The following is a 17,589-nucleotide window of genomic DNA, read 5'->3' on the forward strand; positions in this document are numbered from 1 at the left end:
GCACCGAGCAAATGTTGTCTCAATTTCAAATATAATTATAATGCATTATAATGCACCAATTAACACTCAGGTGTGAATCTTGTCTTCTAAAACGTAACTCTTTATTTTCATAATAAGATAAAAACAGCTGATACAAGAAGTTCTTTTTGCATACAACATATGTGACAGTTCACACCTTGTGTAATCTTACCAGAGCAGTGCCCTTTAGAAAAATCAAACACAATCACTTCCTGCTGACTATCCTCTTAGATCTCCTCAGACCAGTGTCTCCAGCATCACCTGCAGCTACAGCAGCTTTCTTTCTGCCCTGCAAGGGAGCCGCCGGCCAAGACGTGGACTGAGCTTCCCCACTTTTCATGTGACTTTGTGAAGCTGTGGCCTGCTCAGCTCCAGGAGGCGCTCTTCTCATGCTCACCGCTTGTGCATGTGAAGTCTTTATCTACTTCTTCTGCTTCGATTTCTGGTGCTTCTTGGGTGTTGATCTGCATTTGAAGAACTTGATGGACATCCTGTGAAGGCAAAGTTTTTCTTTAGGGTACAGTAAATCCTCACAAGCCTTTGGTTGATCAGCCAAACCCCAAAGAATAATGTTGAGAACAAAATTCAATTAGATCCTCACCTCCTGTTGTTAATGGTCCGATTGCAGGTCCAATAACTTGCTATTAACATCTGTATCTTCAGCTGAAAGCAGATACAAATTATTCAAAAGCCACACAACAGTAAAATCAAACAAGTTGGAGCCTCGCTTACCTGTCAGGGGCAATTTTTCTTTCAAGTTGATCTCTCCCTTTAGCCTCTTTCTTCTTCCTGTTTTAAAGGAATCCATCTTGGTATCCTACCCTATCGACTCTAATGGGCCGAGCACTCTCAGTGCCCTTGGTGAGCTTCCCGTGTCGCTGTTGTGTGTTTGAACTTCCTACCAGAGCATGAATGCACCAGAATAAAAGACTACACTAGGCCACTCTGGGGCCCAGGAGGTGTCTCGCCTCTAAAAATAATGCTTCTTGCAGCAGCTGTAGTATTAAGAAGAAAAAAAAAAACTCAATTCACTGGGCTGACTGCCGGCAACTTTTAAGGTGGAATGTTAACTTGTAATGTTACTCAATGCAGAAATTGACAACATGAATCCATCAGCACTTTAAATGTCAATGTGACAAGTTTGACCATCACTTTATTTTTTTATTGTCTCTCTTTGATGACACAGACTTTTAGCAATCAGTGGATCTTCAAGCATATAAAAATTGAGACTAGAAAAAAATAAAAAACATTGGGTGTCGTTCCTGTGGGCTCTGGCCACCTGCACTTGCCTGAGAAGGACTAAATGCACAAACTATTTTACTAATGCCATCAGCAAAGACTCTCAGTGCAGCATATTGATAAACAAAGTGTAGAAGTTCCATCTCAGTCAGTGGTGATGAGGAAATACAGTGAGTGCTGGACAGAACAGTGAGTGACAACAACCCACGGCACATTTACGGTTTGCAGTGGAACCACTGAATGGATCTAGGGTCTAGGTGCCATGTCTGAAGGGTTACTTTTGTCTCCAAAGGTGGAAACAGGGCCAAAAGAACAACAAAGTGACACAAAACAATTCTTATACCTCTATATTCTGCTGTGGTTTCTCGCTATCCTCCTTTGAATCTTCATTCGAAAAATCCAGGTATTTGATGACAGTTGTCAAAGGAGGACTCCTGTGGAGCTGTTGACCAGTTGGGGTAAAATTCCCCAAATGTCTCTCAGAGTTAAACATCTGTCCGACATGTCTGAGGTTCTCTTGGGCAAAAAGCTGCAACAAAGAGCTTTAATACAAATCTCCTGCTGCTTCTTTCCTCCACACTCCCTTTCGTTCACACAGGTGGAGTGGCTGTGCTTTGAGAAATCCCTAAATGATTGTTTTTACCTATGGGTCAAAATCAGCTTCCTCCTTTTGACCACTAGATGGTGACAGATCCCTTTAAAACACAGGTAAGACTTGTTTTTACTTTAGATAACATATTGCTCATGTTATAGTCTCCCTTCACATTCAACATACTTTAAATCCTTTTTCTTTTTACAAAACAAAAGCCACAATTTCCCAAAAAATTAAACCCCCCACCTTTTATGTTTTTAACAGGTGAAAATGAATAATGAGCCTTTATTATTTTCATGATTACTTTTCTTTTTCATCATTACTTTTCCTCCTGTTCAGCCCTCTCTTGTCCTTTTTTACTGCCGCTTTTATGTTACAAAGGCATGACTGCTTAGTGGACTTGTAGATGTGCTCAGCTTGTCAGTGTTGGCAATACATGTCAATACATCTCACAAGAACAACTGCGTGAACAACTGGATTGACAAGAAGCTTTCTATAAAGAACTGCTACAACAGTAGGAGAGCAACTTTAAGGTTTGTGTGCGCACCCACCTCCATTTTACACAAAAGGAGGTGGATGACTTGAAAGCTGCCAGCACCAGTCTGCCATCTAACTGTAAATCAAATGAAGTGGATATACACAAGCTGGTTGAATCAATGATTGCATTAAACAACAAAGCAGACGTTTTAGATGGTCAGTCCAAATGTCACAATGTGATTATTGATTGCATTCCTGAGTCTGAAAATGAAAGGTGGTCGGATTCAGAGGAGAGGGTTCTGACTCTCTTCAAGGAGAAACTGGATCTGGATCCCCACACTATTGGGATTGAAAGAGTTCAGTGTCTCGGAAAAGCATCTATAGCCACAGATGGTACCCATGGCAGACAACGACCTCGACCTCTAATGGTGAAGTTTCTAAGAATCAAGGACAGGGACACAATTTTGAGCGAAGCAGAAATGCTGACAGGATCGAACATTTATATAAATGAGGACTATCCTGATTCAGTTCGCCAGAAAAGAGCTACTGCCCAAAATGAAAGCTGCCAGGGAAAGAGGGGATATTACTTTTTTAAGATATGACAAGCTCATCATCCACAAACGGCATTAAGGAATAAGGAATGTGAACCCACAAGGACAATACACACACACACGTGATCAATGAAAGAAATGGGACAATATGCACAGACACACACAATATATAAAGGTAAAGGTATGGTGAAAATACATTTCATATATCATGTCGATTGCTGCTCTCTTTCCAAAGAAAACTTTGAAAATTGCACATCTGAATATTTGTAGTTTAAGGAACAAATTAGATGAAATTGCTGATCTGTTGTTTTCAAACACAATTCATATACTTGCTCTTTCTGAAACTCATTTAGATGAGACATTCCAGTGAAAGTTAGGGAGGATATCATGTGTAAGGAAATTGAGGTATTGTGGCTTGTCCCACATTAAATACATTTTATTGGGCTGCTGCTATAGGCCACCAAACTCAAACCGTAATTACTTAGAGGTTATGGGTAAGAATCTGGATAAAGTGTGTGAATTGAACATGGAAGTTGTTTTTACCAGAGATTTAATTATCGACTGGCTACCATAACTGATGCATGTAGTTTGAAACAAATGTTAACACAACCAACTAGATTAAATATCAACAACAAGGATATCAACACTTCATCCTGTATTGATCATATCTTTTTGAGTGAAAATGATTCTTACACCAAGGCAGTATCAGTCCCATTAGGTTGCAGTGATCATGATGTAGTAGCAATTGCAAGGAAAAGTAAAGTACCCAAAGCTAAACCAAAAATTGTGTACAAAAGATCCTACAGGGGGTTCTCTCAGGAAACCTTCCTGGAGGATGTTAGCAACATATGTTGTATGTAGGTCAAATATTTATGATGAAAAGGAATCAGATAAAGCACTATCAGTATTTCTGGAAAATTTTCAACCAGTTATGGACAAGCATGCACCTGTTAGAAAACTGACTGGGAAAACTTTTAGAACACCCTGGGTCGACAATTAGTTAAAAGACCATATGTCTCTGAGGGATAAGGCAAAGGAAAGGGAACAAAAAAGTGGCAATATAAATAATAGACAGAAATACTGTAAACTGAGGAATTATGTTACAAAGCTCAACCAAAAGAAAAAGAAACAATATTATGCTCTACAGTTAAACAGAACGAGGAATGACAGTAAAAAGCTTCGGAGCACACTGAATAATATAATGAGTCGAAAGTCATCTTCACAACCAACCTGTATTGACTGTGGAGGCACCTTTATTACTAAACCCAAAGAAATTGCAAATTATTTGAATGATTATTTTAGAAGTAAGGTATATAAATTAAGGAAGGAATTATCACATGGTACAGACAATAGTTTATCAATTTCTAACATAAAAAAAATATGAGAGATAAAACATGCCATTTTGAATTCAGTGAATTAAAAACAGAAACAGTTGAAAAATGAATTAAGTTAACATGCAATGACAAACAACCAGGAATTGATAATATAGATGATAAACTAATTAGGATAGCTGTTAATTATATAGCAAACCCTACATGTCACATAATGAATACCAGTCTGATACAATCTATCCTTCCACAGGCTTGGAAAGAAGCAAAAGTCATTACTTTGCCTAAAGCTAAGAAAACATCCTTCAATGGCCCGAACAGCCGTCCCATAAGCTTGTTACCAGCAATAAGTAAGATCTTTGAGAGAGCTATTTTTGACCAAATAGAAAAATATTTTTCAGTAAATAATTTGATATCAAACTTCCAGCATGCTTATGGAAAAGGACATTCTATATGCACAGCTCTAGTTCAAATGACAGATGACAGGTACCGAGATTTAGATAATAAAATGATCTGTGGAGCAGTCCTGTTAGACTTTACAGCAGCCTTTGATGTAATTGACCACAATCTCCTTCTTGAAAAGCTGGAGTCCTCTGGATTTAGACCATCTGCAATAGCCTGGATGTAAAATTATTTGACGAATAGATTGCAGAGAGTTTTCTTTAATGGTGATTACTCAGATAGCATGTCTTTAGAATGTGGAATTCCTCAAGGAAACTGCCTAGGTCCGCTTATGTATGCTATATTTACTAATGATTTACCTCTCATACTGAAAGAGGCCAAATTAACAATGTACGCAGATGACACTACAGTGTATGCATCAGCAACAACATCTGCTGATCTAAATGTCATCTTGAAAAAGGAGCTAGACATAGTTGGGAAATGGGTCTTTCAAAACAAATTGATACTCAATACAACCAAAATGAAATGCATTGTATTTGGTCCAAATTATTCTCTCAGAGAGCCAGAACTAAATCTCTTTATAAATAAAACACCAATCCAGCAAGTTAAGGAAATTAAGCTCCTGGGCATCTTTCTTGACAATAAGCTTTCCTGGTCAAAACACATTGACACTGTTGTGAACGGAATGGGTGAGGCATTGGCAGTGGTAAGGCGATGCAGAAAATGTCTTACATCAGAATTAACTAAAATGGTAGTAAACAACATTGTCCCCTCACAGCTTGACTACTGTCAAATTGTATGAGCAAATGCCACTAAAAAAGATCTAAGCAACCTCCAGTTGGTTCGGAACAACACGGCACGCCTTGTTCTCCAATGTCAATACAATACAATAATAGACCAGACATGGTATTTTACTTTATTTTTATTTTTATTTTAAGGATAGGGATAGGAGGTGATGTCATTTTGGATGACAGCATTGATTGAATATGTCATTGTCATGGATTGTCTACTCATTCTGTACTCATATTTACTTGTCTTTTGCATGTTTCTATGTGTGGTTTTGTTATTTCTATGGCTGCTGCAACCCAAATTGCCCATCCGGGACAATAATAAAGTGAACTTGAACTTGAATACAAGTGTCAACAACATGCATCTCTGTCTACAATGGTTAAAAGTTGAGGACAGAATGAATGCTGCACTTGTATCTTCAATATGGAAGGTTTTACAATCCAAAACTCCATATCAGTATGATCAGTTAAAACACAATCAAGAGTCTTACACATATGTCACTAAACAAGCATCAGAGAGTCGGTTTTCACTTCCTAAACCAAACACTAATTTTCTGAAGCAAACAGTCGAATATAGATCAATGAAAACATGGAATTTCTTACCACTGCCAATGACTAAATTGACACAAAAATCAATATTTAAAAAGCAAATTAAGAAACACCTGGGAATATCATACCTGTAGGATACCATACATGCACATGCAGGCACATACATAGGCACACACACACACACGATAAGATGTATCTTGATCTGATTTTCATGTATTGTTACTGTACATTAGAAGGTTTCATGTATATTTTTTGCTTGAGAATGATATATATATGTACTGTAAAGTTTAACATAGGTTTGTTGTTTAGTTTTGTTTTTGTCTTCTTTATGTCTTGTTTTTTAAACTGTATGTTTTAAATGTATTGTTTAATGTGGACCCCAGGAAGACTAGCTCTGCTTTAGGGCACAGCTGAAGGGGATCCTTATTAAAAAAAACCCACAAAAAAAACCCCACACCTAAACTAGATACTGTAAATTGTATCAACTTGTCACATGACCAAATAGACACTTGACACTAGGCAACATCAACATACATGTTACCCAACAATCATCATTGCATGCATGTATATGACAAAAGTATCAAAGAAATAAGAAATTACTCATTTAATTGAATAATTTTTAAATTACATATAGTTTATTCATGGTTCTTCGGGTTCATGTAGAATCAGCATATCATTTTGTTGTAGATTGCTACTGACTATTTTACAAAAAGGAAAGAAAAGAAAAAAAGAAAATTATGACAGAGAAGTGTTGGCATGTGGCACCATTTTTAAGGTAATGGGATTTTGTGATTTTTCCAAATGAAGGCTGAGTCAAGAAGGTTGCTCAGTGGCGTTCCCTCTGATGTGCCTGCATCAACCCAAGGCCCAGCCCTTGACTGCACAGTGCTGCTGCACATAAGATGAGAGAAGGAAAGATGGCAGAAACTATGCAGAGGAGCTGTGGACTGTAAAAACTGAGCATCTCTGACAGACAAATCTTTTTACCCCACACTGAGTAACTTAATTGTTCTTAGTTAGTATTGAGTGTCACATGACTGACTGACAGAGGTTCTCTGGTCTCCTTCCAACCATTATCACTGTCATCAGTCACAGGTTTAGAAGAGTCTTCTGTCTTATCATCAGTCTCAGGTTGAAAATGTGTATCTGGCTGACTCTGGTCCTCCATAGTCCTCTCCTTCAACTTCTGGTTCCATCTGTGTAGTTGAGCTGCTGGCTGGAGGCTCTGCCTCTCTGCTCTCCTCAGTTTGAGTTTGATGAGGCTGTGCAGACTAACAAACAAAACATTGATAGTTTCTGAGTTGTTAAGGCCAAGTGAATCTTTAGTGACAACCTCTGCAGCTGAAGGGTTTCCTTCTTGTGTGGGATTTAATGTATTTGTGTAACTGTCCAGTTTGTGTAAAAGATTTCATACAAACACTGAAGTTGAAAAGTGTTTGTCCTGTACGAGTTCTCATGGTTGTTTTTAAAGTCTTTTTCCAAATAAAAGGTGAATCAATTTTCCCCTTCATGAGTTCTCCTCATGAGTGTAAGTAAATTTCCACATTGTGTAAATGATTTTCCACAAACTGAACGGCGAAATGGTTTCTCTCCTGTATGAGATCTCATGTGTATCTTTAAATTTTCACTATAACCAAATCTTTTCCCACACTCAGAGCAGCTAAATGGTTTCTCCCCTGTATGAGATCTCATGTGTTTCTTCAAATCTCCATTTCGACCAAATCTTTTGCAACACACAGAGCAGCTAAATGGTTTCTCCCCTGTATGAGATATCATATGTTTCTTCACATCTCCCCTGAAAGCAAATGTTTTCCCACACTCAGAGCAGCAAAATGGTTTCTCCCCTGTATGCGATCTCATGTGTTTCTTCAAATTTCCACTTTGACCAAATCTTTTGCAACACACAGAGCAGCTAAATGGTTTCTCCCCCGTATGAGATCTCATGTGTTTCTTCAAATCTACATTTTTACCAAATCTTTTGCAACACGCAGAGCAGCTAAATGGTTTCTCCCCTGTATGAGATCTCATGTGTGTCTTCAAATCGCCACTGAAACCAAATGTTTTCCCACACTCAGAGCAGCTAAATGGTTTCTCCCCTGTATGAGATCTCATGTGTCCCCTAAGACCTTCACTGCAAGTGAATCTTTTCCCACACTCGGAGCAGCTAAAAGGTTTCTCTCCTGTATGGGATCTCATGTGTCTTTTCAGATGTCCACTTTGACGAAATCTTTTCCCACACTCAGAGCAGTCAAATGGTTTCTCTCCTGTATGACATCTCATGTGTCCATTCAGATCTCCACTGCGACTAAATCTTTTCCCACACTCGCAGCAACTAAATGGTTTCTCTCCTGTATGAGATCTCATGTGTACCATCAGATCTCCACTGCGACTAAATGTTTTCCCACACTCAGAGCAATGTTTCTCACGAACAATCAAATCACTGACAGGGACTTCATCATTTTCCAGAGAATTTAAACCTGACTGAGGTTCTCTGGTCTCCTTCCAATCATCACTGTCATCAGTCTCTGGGTGTAAATGTGTATCTGGATCTGAGTTCCTGGCTGGTTCTGGTCCTCCACAGTCCTCTCCATCTGCTTCTGTTTCCATCTGTTCAGTGTGTCTTTGATGAAGATGTGAGGACTGAGGTTTCTCTTCATCATCTTCACTCTTCACAGGGACAGGAGTGAATGTGAACTTGATGATATCATCCTCCTCCAGCCCTTGAAGCTGCTCTCCCTCCTGACTGATCCAGAGCTCCTCCTGTTCCTCTTTAATGTGTGGAGGCTCTGGGTCCTCCTGGTCCACATTGGAACTCTCAGGTTCAGAGGATTCTCCAGTCTTGTCATCAGTCCCTGGTTGTAAATGTGTATCTGGATCTGAGTTCCTGGCTGGTTCTGGTCCTCCACAGTCCTCTCCATCTGCTTCTGTTTCCATCTGTTCAGTGTGTCTTTGATGAAGCTGTGAGGACTGAGGTTTCTCTTCATCATCTTCACTCTTCACAGGGACGGGAGTGAATGTAAACTTGATGATATCATCCTCCTCCAGCCCTTGAAGCTGCTCTCCCTCCTGACTGATCCAGAGTTCCTCCTGTTCCCCTTTAATGTGTGGAGGCTCTGGGTCCTCCTGGTCCACACTGGAGCTCCACTCCTGCTGCTCAGTGGGAACCTCTTCTTTAACCACCAACAGCTGCTGGACGTCTGCAGGAAACAGTGCACACACACGCGCGCGCACACACACACACACACACACACAAATCATTAACATGTACTGTTACTCTTGTCATGTCTGGAGGCTACAGTGTGGCTCTTTCAGTGTTTACGCTACATTCATTAAGCAGCGGCGTGCTGCCACTGCTAAATTATTGCCGCCGCTGCTGCTCCTTCAAAACATTTATTTTGCAAATGCACCACCACCGCTCTGAGACATCTGTCCACTTGCACAGCACAGCAGCCAGCGTAGTGAGGAGAGCAGCGGTGAGGGGAGGGGGGAGTGGGGGAAGGCTCCTATTTAGGGATGCACCGAATATATTTGGCCGAATATTGCAAAAAACATACATTCGGTATTCGGTGGAGTAAGTGAAAAGCAAGGCCGAATAATAGTGGTGTGTTTTGATAACGCAATCAAACAGTGTGCGGTGACGGATGGAGTAAAATGTCGGCAGTATGACGATATTTTACTCCGTCCGTCACCGCACTCGTATTTGCGACTAAATATAGTTTTGTGCGGGCAAAACAAATCATTCAGCATGCTGTGTGAGTACAGATTTCAACCAGCAGCAGAAACGAAATGACGAATCCCGCCGGTTGTGGGTTGAACGGGGGTCACAGACACGGACAGGAATACATACTCCTGTCAAATACGGCGGCGCATGATAACGGCTTACCGGCAACGGAGAAGTCCAGCTCCAGGTGAATAACTTGTTGTCATGACTGCCCAAAACTATCTGAACAGCCGAGCCATGGCAGCACACAGTAGCCTATGTGGCGTATCAGATGAGAAACGAGCCGTTCACATTTCTCTCTTTGCGGAAGGCAATGGCCCACAAACCTCACCGCACTTTAGGGACTGTTCTTTACTTGTCAGGGGAGGAGGATGGCTAGTTGATTCTTATTTCATTTATTTATTTTATTTTGATCTCCCCTATGTTAATCACTTATTGATGCTGTTTTTGAAGTATGAATAAGTCAATAAGTAATTTATTCCATTGAAATATCATTGATGTATTATAGAAAAGTGATTTATCTTTTTTATAAATGACAAAAGGCACATCTGCCTCATTTTTGCTGTGGGGCCAAGCATTCAGCCGCTCGGCTCCCCAGTTTTGGAACTCCCTCCCCCCTGACCTCCGCAACACGGACTCCTTACCCCTCTTTAAAACCAGACTGAAAACCCATCTGTTCAAACTCTCATACTCTGTCTGATCTTTGCACTGTCCATTGTATTTTATTGTTTGTTTTTATCCCTGTTTTTATGCACTTCTGTACTTTTGTAAGGTGACCTTGAGTGCCATGAAAGGTGCCCTTAAATAAAATGTATTATTATTATTATTATTATTAAGTTTTGGAGGAAATGTGTGACTGCCTGAAAGAAGGTTGCCCACAAGCATGGCCGTGCCTTTCATACTCAAACAGAAATGTATATAAAAGTGTGTGCCAGATAATATACATAGAAGAAATGAACACACACTAATACTCGCTGTATGACATTAACATAAAACAATGAATGCACGTTACTTACTGCTGATTATTAAAAAAAAAACAGCTCATAGAAAGACTGCGTGCTCTTACTTTGAAATGCAGAAATGATGTCATCATCTGAAAATGGCCGAGTGATACGAGTGCATTTTCGTTCGGACCAGCGGAAAGTTTGTTTCAAAATGCCGTATGTGTAAAAAGCACATTGACACGCGTAGAACTGAGATCCACAACTGTTTTTTCGATTCGCAAATAAAAACTGAGTTCACAAATGCCTGTTCGAAGTTGTAAATGCTAGGAAGATATTCACAAATGCTTATCATTTATTTGCAAATTAATTTAATGTATTCACGGATATTTTTTATTTGTGGAATGTGTTTGTGTATTTGCAGATCCGTTTTATATTTGCAAAATATTGTTGTGAGTTTACAAATCTTTTTTGAATTTGTGGAAGGTGTTTTATATATACAGATGACACATTATAGTCCGGGTATCATCGGATAATTCTTAATTAATTTGTAATTCAAAAACCAAAAAACGGTAAATCTGTTATTTGAAGCCTGTGGGTCAGTGTACTTTTTGTCAGTCTGATATTTCGTTTTAACCAAATAACGGGAAAACGGAAATACCATGGTTTTTCATTTTTTGTTTAAAAAAATATATATATATAAAAAAAATACAAATGATAAAACAGAGCTGTTTTTCTGATTTTGTTGTCTGAATCATTGCCTTTGTATTGGCTGTGTCCTATTTCTGCAGTCCTGTAAATCATTCTTTAGACCAAACAGCCTACATCAAGAAATTTCTAATGTAAGACGCTACCAGCAGAGTTGGAACAGAAGGACGTGCAGGTTTGACTCTGAGCTGAGAGTAAACCATGAAGGTATAGTGTACAGGTGGTGCTATGACTGGCTGGTAACTGAAGCCTGATCCACTGAATCGTGTCCGATAAGAACAACCCAAATGTGTCTTTATTTTTCGTTTATTTTTCATTTTCATTTCTGCCACACTATCAACACATGCTCATTCTTCTATACAGGTAGGCCTACGTGTGGTTCTGAAATGAAAAGTAAATACATGTTGTTTATAACTAGGTTGTAAATAAACCATAAACATCAAATATCAAAATTATTCAATTAAAATTAGGGATGTATTGGCACCTATCATGTTATTTTTACAAAATCAGAATCGGTAATAAAAGATCGGAGGAATCAAAATAACAAAAACGGCCAAGTTTTTCCATCTATGTTGTTCACTGTTGCCTCCGCTTTCCAATGTATAAAGTGTGGCGATCCTGTATATTTTATAAATATATATTTTTTTATAAAACAGTCAGCTGATGGCTTGCTCACCTCCAGACACTGAGGTACCTCCAGACACACCCACTGGTGCTATCGGCCAGTGGGATGGCTCGATCAGCTGAGCCCAGGTAGACCGGCCCCTACATTATGCCGCTCCTGGCAGTATGGCGAGAGTCGCCGGCGAGTGAGAAATGAGCCAGAAGTCCTCTGCGTATTTGGCCTACCACGGCATTTTACACCGCTCAAAGTGCGCAAAATAGGTGCGCTTCCCCGTGGAATATCATCCATCCGGCCACCGGCCTCAACTGAGAGATTCCACCATGGATATCAAGGGATCCTACGGAGCCTCCACGCCCGAAACAACGCCAGAGCGTTACAACATTCACACACGGTCCCGTGAGTTGGCAAAATCCGGGGGTTACTTTCCGTTTCATTCATTCCTTATTTGGAACATTCGGGCTGGATTGATTTATTGTTTTAAAACTAAACTGAGTCAGAGCCAACAGTGGATTCTCATTAGACTGAACGGAGCGGAACATTTCTTTTCTTTGGTTCTTGAAAGTGATTACTGTTTTATTTGAATTTTTAAAAATTGAGTATAATTCTTTTGTTCTACAGAAACCAGGTAAAAACAATTTAATTTTGGTGTTAGGGGACCTGTTTTATGGGTTTTATGGTTTCTTTGTGGGGTTTGACAGAGTAAAAGAAAAATATTTGTTTCCTTTGTTTATTGAAGACAAGAAGAAGATATTGACTTGGTTTACATTTTGTGCTGCTGAACCACCGATAAGCTTTTTGGATACTATTTTAATAAAAACCAAATCTTATGGGACAACTTGGATGCATTCTTTTTTTTTTTCTTTCTTAATGCTTTGCAAAGTATCAGATTGGACTCGGTTTCAAAATAAAGGACTCGGTATCGGATCCGAAGCAAAAAAATCAGATTGGGACATCCCTAATTAAAACAGTATTAAATACATCTGCATCAATAACCTGGAAAATAAGCCAACAGTTCACAAAGAGACAAACCAGGCATACATTTAAGCACTCATACTGCCATCTACTGGTGGAGAGTCAGCTTAACCTACTTCCACTCAGTTTCACTCAGGCAACAGCGCATTACAGTGGAAACCCAGTTAAATACCACTGCTAACAGTAACAACTCTGCACACACAGTAATTGCTGGTAAATGTTGGTTAAACTATGCGAACTGTATTGCACCAAAAAATGCAAATCTTTCATCTAAGACTTTGCTCATGCTGTGTAGATGAATCAAATGCACAATATTAATCTACATGTAATCAATCCCCGTTTCCATCGGTTCATTTTTTTTGGTGTTTTTATTTACTTATTAATTTGTCTGATTCATTAATTTATATTAATGTATTTTTCCTCAGGTGCATAACGTTAATGTTACAGAATGGCTATTGCATTCTCTTAGCTTTTATTTTGAAAGGCCCATATTTACTTGGACTTCCAGGAAGCTCACCTGTCTTACTTTTCTTCACGTTCTTCTCAAGAGGAAAGATGAAAACAGGCATTGGAAGAAACCAAAGTCGGACCGTTATTTGAATTTGTTTCTTCTTGAATTTGTTTTTCGGTTTTTGTTTTATTCAGACAACAAAAACAGAAAAACAGCTCTGTTTTATCATTTGTATTTTTTTTTTTGTTGTTGTTGTTGTTTAAAATGAAAAAATGAAAAACCATGGTATTTCCGTTTTCCCGTTATTTGGTTAAAACGAAAGACTGACAAAAAGTACACGGACCTACCCGGACCCACAGGAAGTAAACATGATATTGTGCCCCTCATGAATTTTGACATTCCACTAGATTGTTACAGAGCATGTTTGTCCACATGAAATATACAAACAAGGAAAAAAACAACAACCAATGCCTGAAAGCAAAAGAGGAAAAACAGCGAATGACAGCGGAGGATTTAATAAATCCAGAGAAGCTAACGACACCACAGAAGCTAACGACACCAGAGAAGCTAACGCGGCGTATAAACGTCGACAGACTGAATACTTATTGAACAAAGCTGCAGTTATATTATTAATAATGAACTTGTAATGTTTAATGAACAAACCTGCTCTGTGTAACCGAAGCTGAGGGTTGAAAACAGCGTCCATTAGTTCCGTTGTCGCTCGTTCTCCTCTTTTGATCGACAAAGTTCCTCCTCGTACTCTGCTATCGTTCTTTCAAACAGCCCAAATATCTCTTCAGCAGCCGCAGTTAGTCGCTGCTTCACCAACGATCTCAGCATTTGCACTTTTCATACTTTAAAAACACAACAAAGACACTCTGATAACACACCTTTCTAACAGACGCCATCTTGTTGAAACAGTGTGACGTTCGCAAAAGTAAAGAGTAGAACTTCCGGGGTAAATTAATTAATCAGCTTCAAAATAAAAGTCCACAAGTGTGAATGGAATCACAGGCTTACTCAGAAAAGCACATGCAGGAGGATAAATGATTAAAATACACTTTTTTGAAAGAATTACATTTATTGAACCGTATCAATTGTTTTTTAGTTTAGTTTTTTGTTTTCACGACAGTTTACACAGGGAATCCATCAGTGTAACACTGAGGAAATAAAATCAAACCTTTAATACATAATCCATCAGGGCTCAGATGAATATTGATGATGTCTTCGCAGATTGAATGACGGTGACGCCGGTCCAAGCCTTCCAGGTAGAAGCTGTTTTGAAAAGCAGGGATATGTAATAAAGTAAACCTGTTTATTTCTGTTGTTATTTTCAGCTGAAACTGTATGGTGAAGCAACAACAATGAGCATGAGACAAAGCCAGATGGTCCAGATGTTGAGGGAACAGAGGAGAAAAGGCAGGGAGAGACTGATTTTGAGGGAGAGTGGACAGAACAGGAAGAAGAGATGGATTCTGATGTTGTGGCTGAAGGTGATGCAGAGAGTGAGATGCAGGCAGAGGATACAAGTGCATCCACAAGCAATGGATCATTAGATTTGTTGTGCATATTGTTCCTCCTATAGGAGGAAGTGGGCAGTATATAGTGGAGTGCAAAATGCTCTGAAAAGAGCTAATTTTACATCAACTCAACACATACTAAATTTGTGAGCAAGCATATTAGCCTGTGTATACAACTTCCAACACTGTCTGTGGATGTCTCTATCATCAGATAAATCATTGACAATATAATGACCAAGATATTTAATGTAATTAAACACTTTAAGAGCACCATAAATGTCATTATTTCAAAAAAGTGTATTTTCATCATTTATCCTTTGTGTTTCTGAGGAAGCCTGCAATTTCAGGAACACTTCTGGACTTTTATTTTGAAGTTCATTCACTCACGTGTACCGGAAGCTGTATTTTGTACTTCTGCTAACGTCACACTGTTTGAACAATATGGCGTCTGGTAGAAAGGTGTGTTAGCAGAGTCTCTTTGTTGTGTTTTTAAAGTGTGAACATGTCTAAAGTCCAAATGCTGAGAGCGTTGGTGAAGCAGCGAAGTTACTCCAGGTGTTAAACAAATGTAGTGTAGTATGAATGTACAATATGAACCTCTGAGATGTTGTAGAGTAGAAGTATAAAGTAGCAGGAAATATAAATACTTAAGTAAAGTACAAGTTAACAGAGCTGAAGAGAAAAGAGTCTTATGGGAGTAGTTTGGTTTGTTTACATCAAATTCACCTTCCTACAAACATGGGTCTTTTCTCCAGGCCTTAAATGCAGGGCTTATTTTAAACTTTCTCTTGTTGTTACTTTCCCATCAGAACCCTTTAATTTAACCTGGGATGCAGCTAAATTCTTTATTTCATGTTGGTTCAGAAATACAATTAAATTCATGTTTTTTAAGCTTCAGTCCTCCACCCAAGAATTAGTAAACAATACAGTTTGTGTTGTTGGGATTCACTGGACCACAGATGATTTGTCATTTTTGCAGATCTAAATTGGACATGTAAAGGTTCTTTGTTCTTCAAACAAAATGTAGCCATTTGGCCCTTATCTCCACAGGATGCCCCATTTGTAGACCTAATTGAAAGACCAGTCTTTAAACCTGACTGGACAGTACTTTACAGTGAAATTTCACTCTGTGATGTCACCAGGCAAACTGTAGGAGAAGTTCTGCTCTCTCACTCTCCCAGTCCCTCTGCCTCCTGGGCCCCTGACTGGCCCAGACATGCCTCCTCCTCTTGAGCCACCAGCTGGCTCAGACTAGTGCTGCGCGATTTGATAAAAATGTGCGATTGCGATTTTAGTGGACAATATCGTGATTGCGATTACAATATAATAAATAAATGGTATCATGAGTCATCTTGCTTGATTCAGCAGTTCCCCTACATCATATTAGGGGGGCCCTGACCTGACCTGACAGTTATTGTTTTGAACAGTGTTTAAATGACCGTCAACCGACTGCTGTTAGGCACTGTCACACATGCTGCTCGCACAGCAGGACAGCACAACACTGTACACACACTCATTTGCAGCGGAGCCTGTGTTGCGTTCAGGCGTTGTCACATAAATCAGTCCCTCCAGAAAAACGCAGCGTATTTTTTTTGTGATCAATGCGGGCAAAAATCCTTGATTATGCAATGGAATATGCAGGATTTTTGTGTGAATTCATGGAGCAAAATTGTGGGAATTTGCTAAAATTTCACTTGACATGAAACCTATATTTGTCAACGTTTGCGCATGGGAATTATTAGTGTGTGACACTTAGTGTGAGGGATGATATAATTTAAAAGGAGAAAGACGTGAGAGGGACAACTGATGACTTTATTGTACGAGGCAAATTATATCAAAGCACCAGCAAAGACGACCTACCACCAAAAGAAAAGAGAAAGTGGTCAGTAGTAGTCAGTCCGCTTTACTTTTGTTACTCCAAAAACACGAGTGAGAGTGGACAGCGGTTCACACACACACCTTCCAGCGCTAGCGTGGAGGATAGAGTGATGATGCCAAACGTGGAGAAAGAGAATGAAGGGGAGGATGAAGATGAGATGATGCGCTGACGGGGGCGGCATCAACTCAATTTAAGTGCATTAACTGTGAGTGAGGGGTTCATGAGGGAGGGGCAGGGGGTCTTGCGTTGTCCGCCACCAGTGTGTTTTGGCCTTGACACAGCTGAGTGAACACTGTGAAGCTGTTTGATGCTCAGAGATCTGTAAAAGTTCAGTAAGAAGTTTTTGAGCCGTGATGTGAATGAACGACAATATTTCTCTGTAACATCTGTGTGTGTGTGTGTGGTGTGTGTGTTTCCTGTTTCCTGCAGACGTCCAGCAGCTGTTGGTGGTTAAAGAAGAGGTTCCCCCTGAGCAGCAGGAGTGGAGCTCCAGTGTGGACCAGGAGGACCCAGTATGGCAAGCCGTTTTAACATTTAATCACTAAGTCCGACTATCCGGAATTACCATTATAGATATCTATAACGTCATTTTGACTAGTAGTAATTGCATTGTGACTAGTATGAATTTTAATTTAAGATATCTGTAACGTCATTCTGACTAGTCAAAACTGAATTACAGATATCTATAACGTCATTCTGACTAGTCATAATTAAGTTACAGATATCTACAACGTCATTTTGACTATCTGAAACTCAATTCAAGATATCTAGAAAGGACCATGTAGATATTGATGATTGATGATTACTCAGTGATACTAACACCTACGA

General features: G+C 39.4%; 4 protein-coding genes across 4 annotated transcripts in view; all 4 read right to left on the reverse strand.

Moving 5' to 3' along the window:
* Positions 1–17,589, reverse strand: part of LOC117245837 (uncharacterized) — a 277,287-nt gene that overhangs the window by 250,010 nt on the left and 9,688 nt on the right. The window lies entirely within an intron of this gene.
* LOC117245847 (uncharacterized) overlaps positions 1–17,589 on the reverse strand; it is a 301,333-nt gene that overhangs the window by 170,748 nt on the left and 112,996 nt on the right. The window lies entirely within an intron of this gene.
* Positions 1–17,589, reverse strand: part of LOC117246011 (uncharacterized) — a 148,297-nt gene that overhangs the window by 72,066 nt on the left and 58,642 nt on the right. The window lies entirely within an intron of this gene.
* On the reverse strand, positions 3,761–14,175 carry LOC117245721 (uncharacterized). The gene is made up of 2 exons (XM_033609206.2): positions 14,026–14,175; positions 3,761–9,141 (listed from the first exon to the last, which is right to left on the reverse strand). The coding sequence occupies exons 1-2, from the start codon at positions 14,066–14,068 to the stop codon at positions 7,439–7,441; spliced, it is 1,746 nt and encodes a 581-aa protein (XP_033465097.2). The 5' UTR covers positions 14,069–14,175; the 3' UTR covers positions 3,761–7,438.

Source organism: Epinephelus lanceolatus, chromosome 22, assembly GCF_041903045.1.
Source record: "Epinephelus lanceolatus isolate andai-2023 chromosome 22, ASM4190304v1, whole genome shotgun sequence".
In the NCBI taxonomy this organism is placed as follows: Eukaryota; Metazoa; Chordata; class Actinopteri; order Perciformes; family Serranidae; genus Epinephelus; species Epinephelus lanceolatus.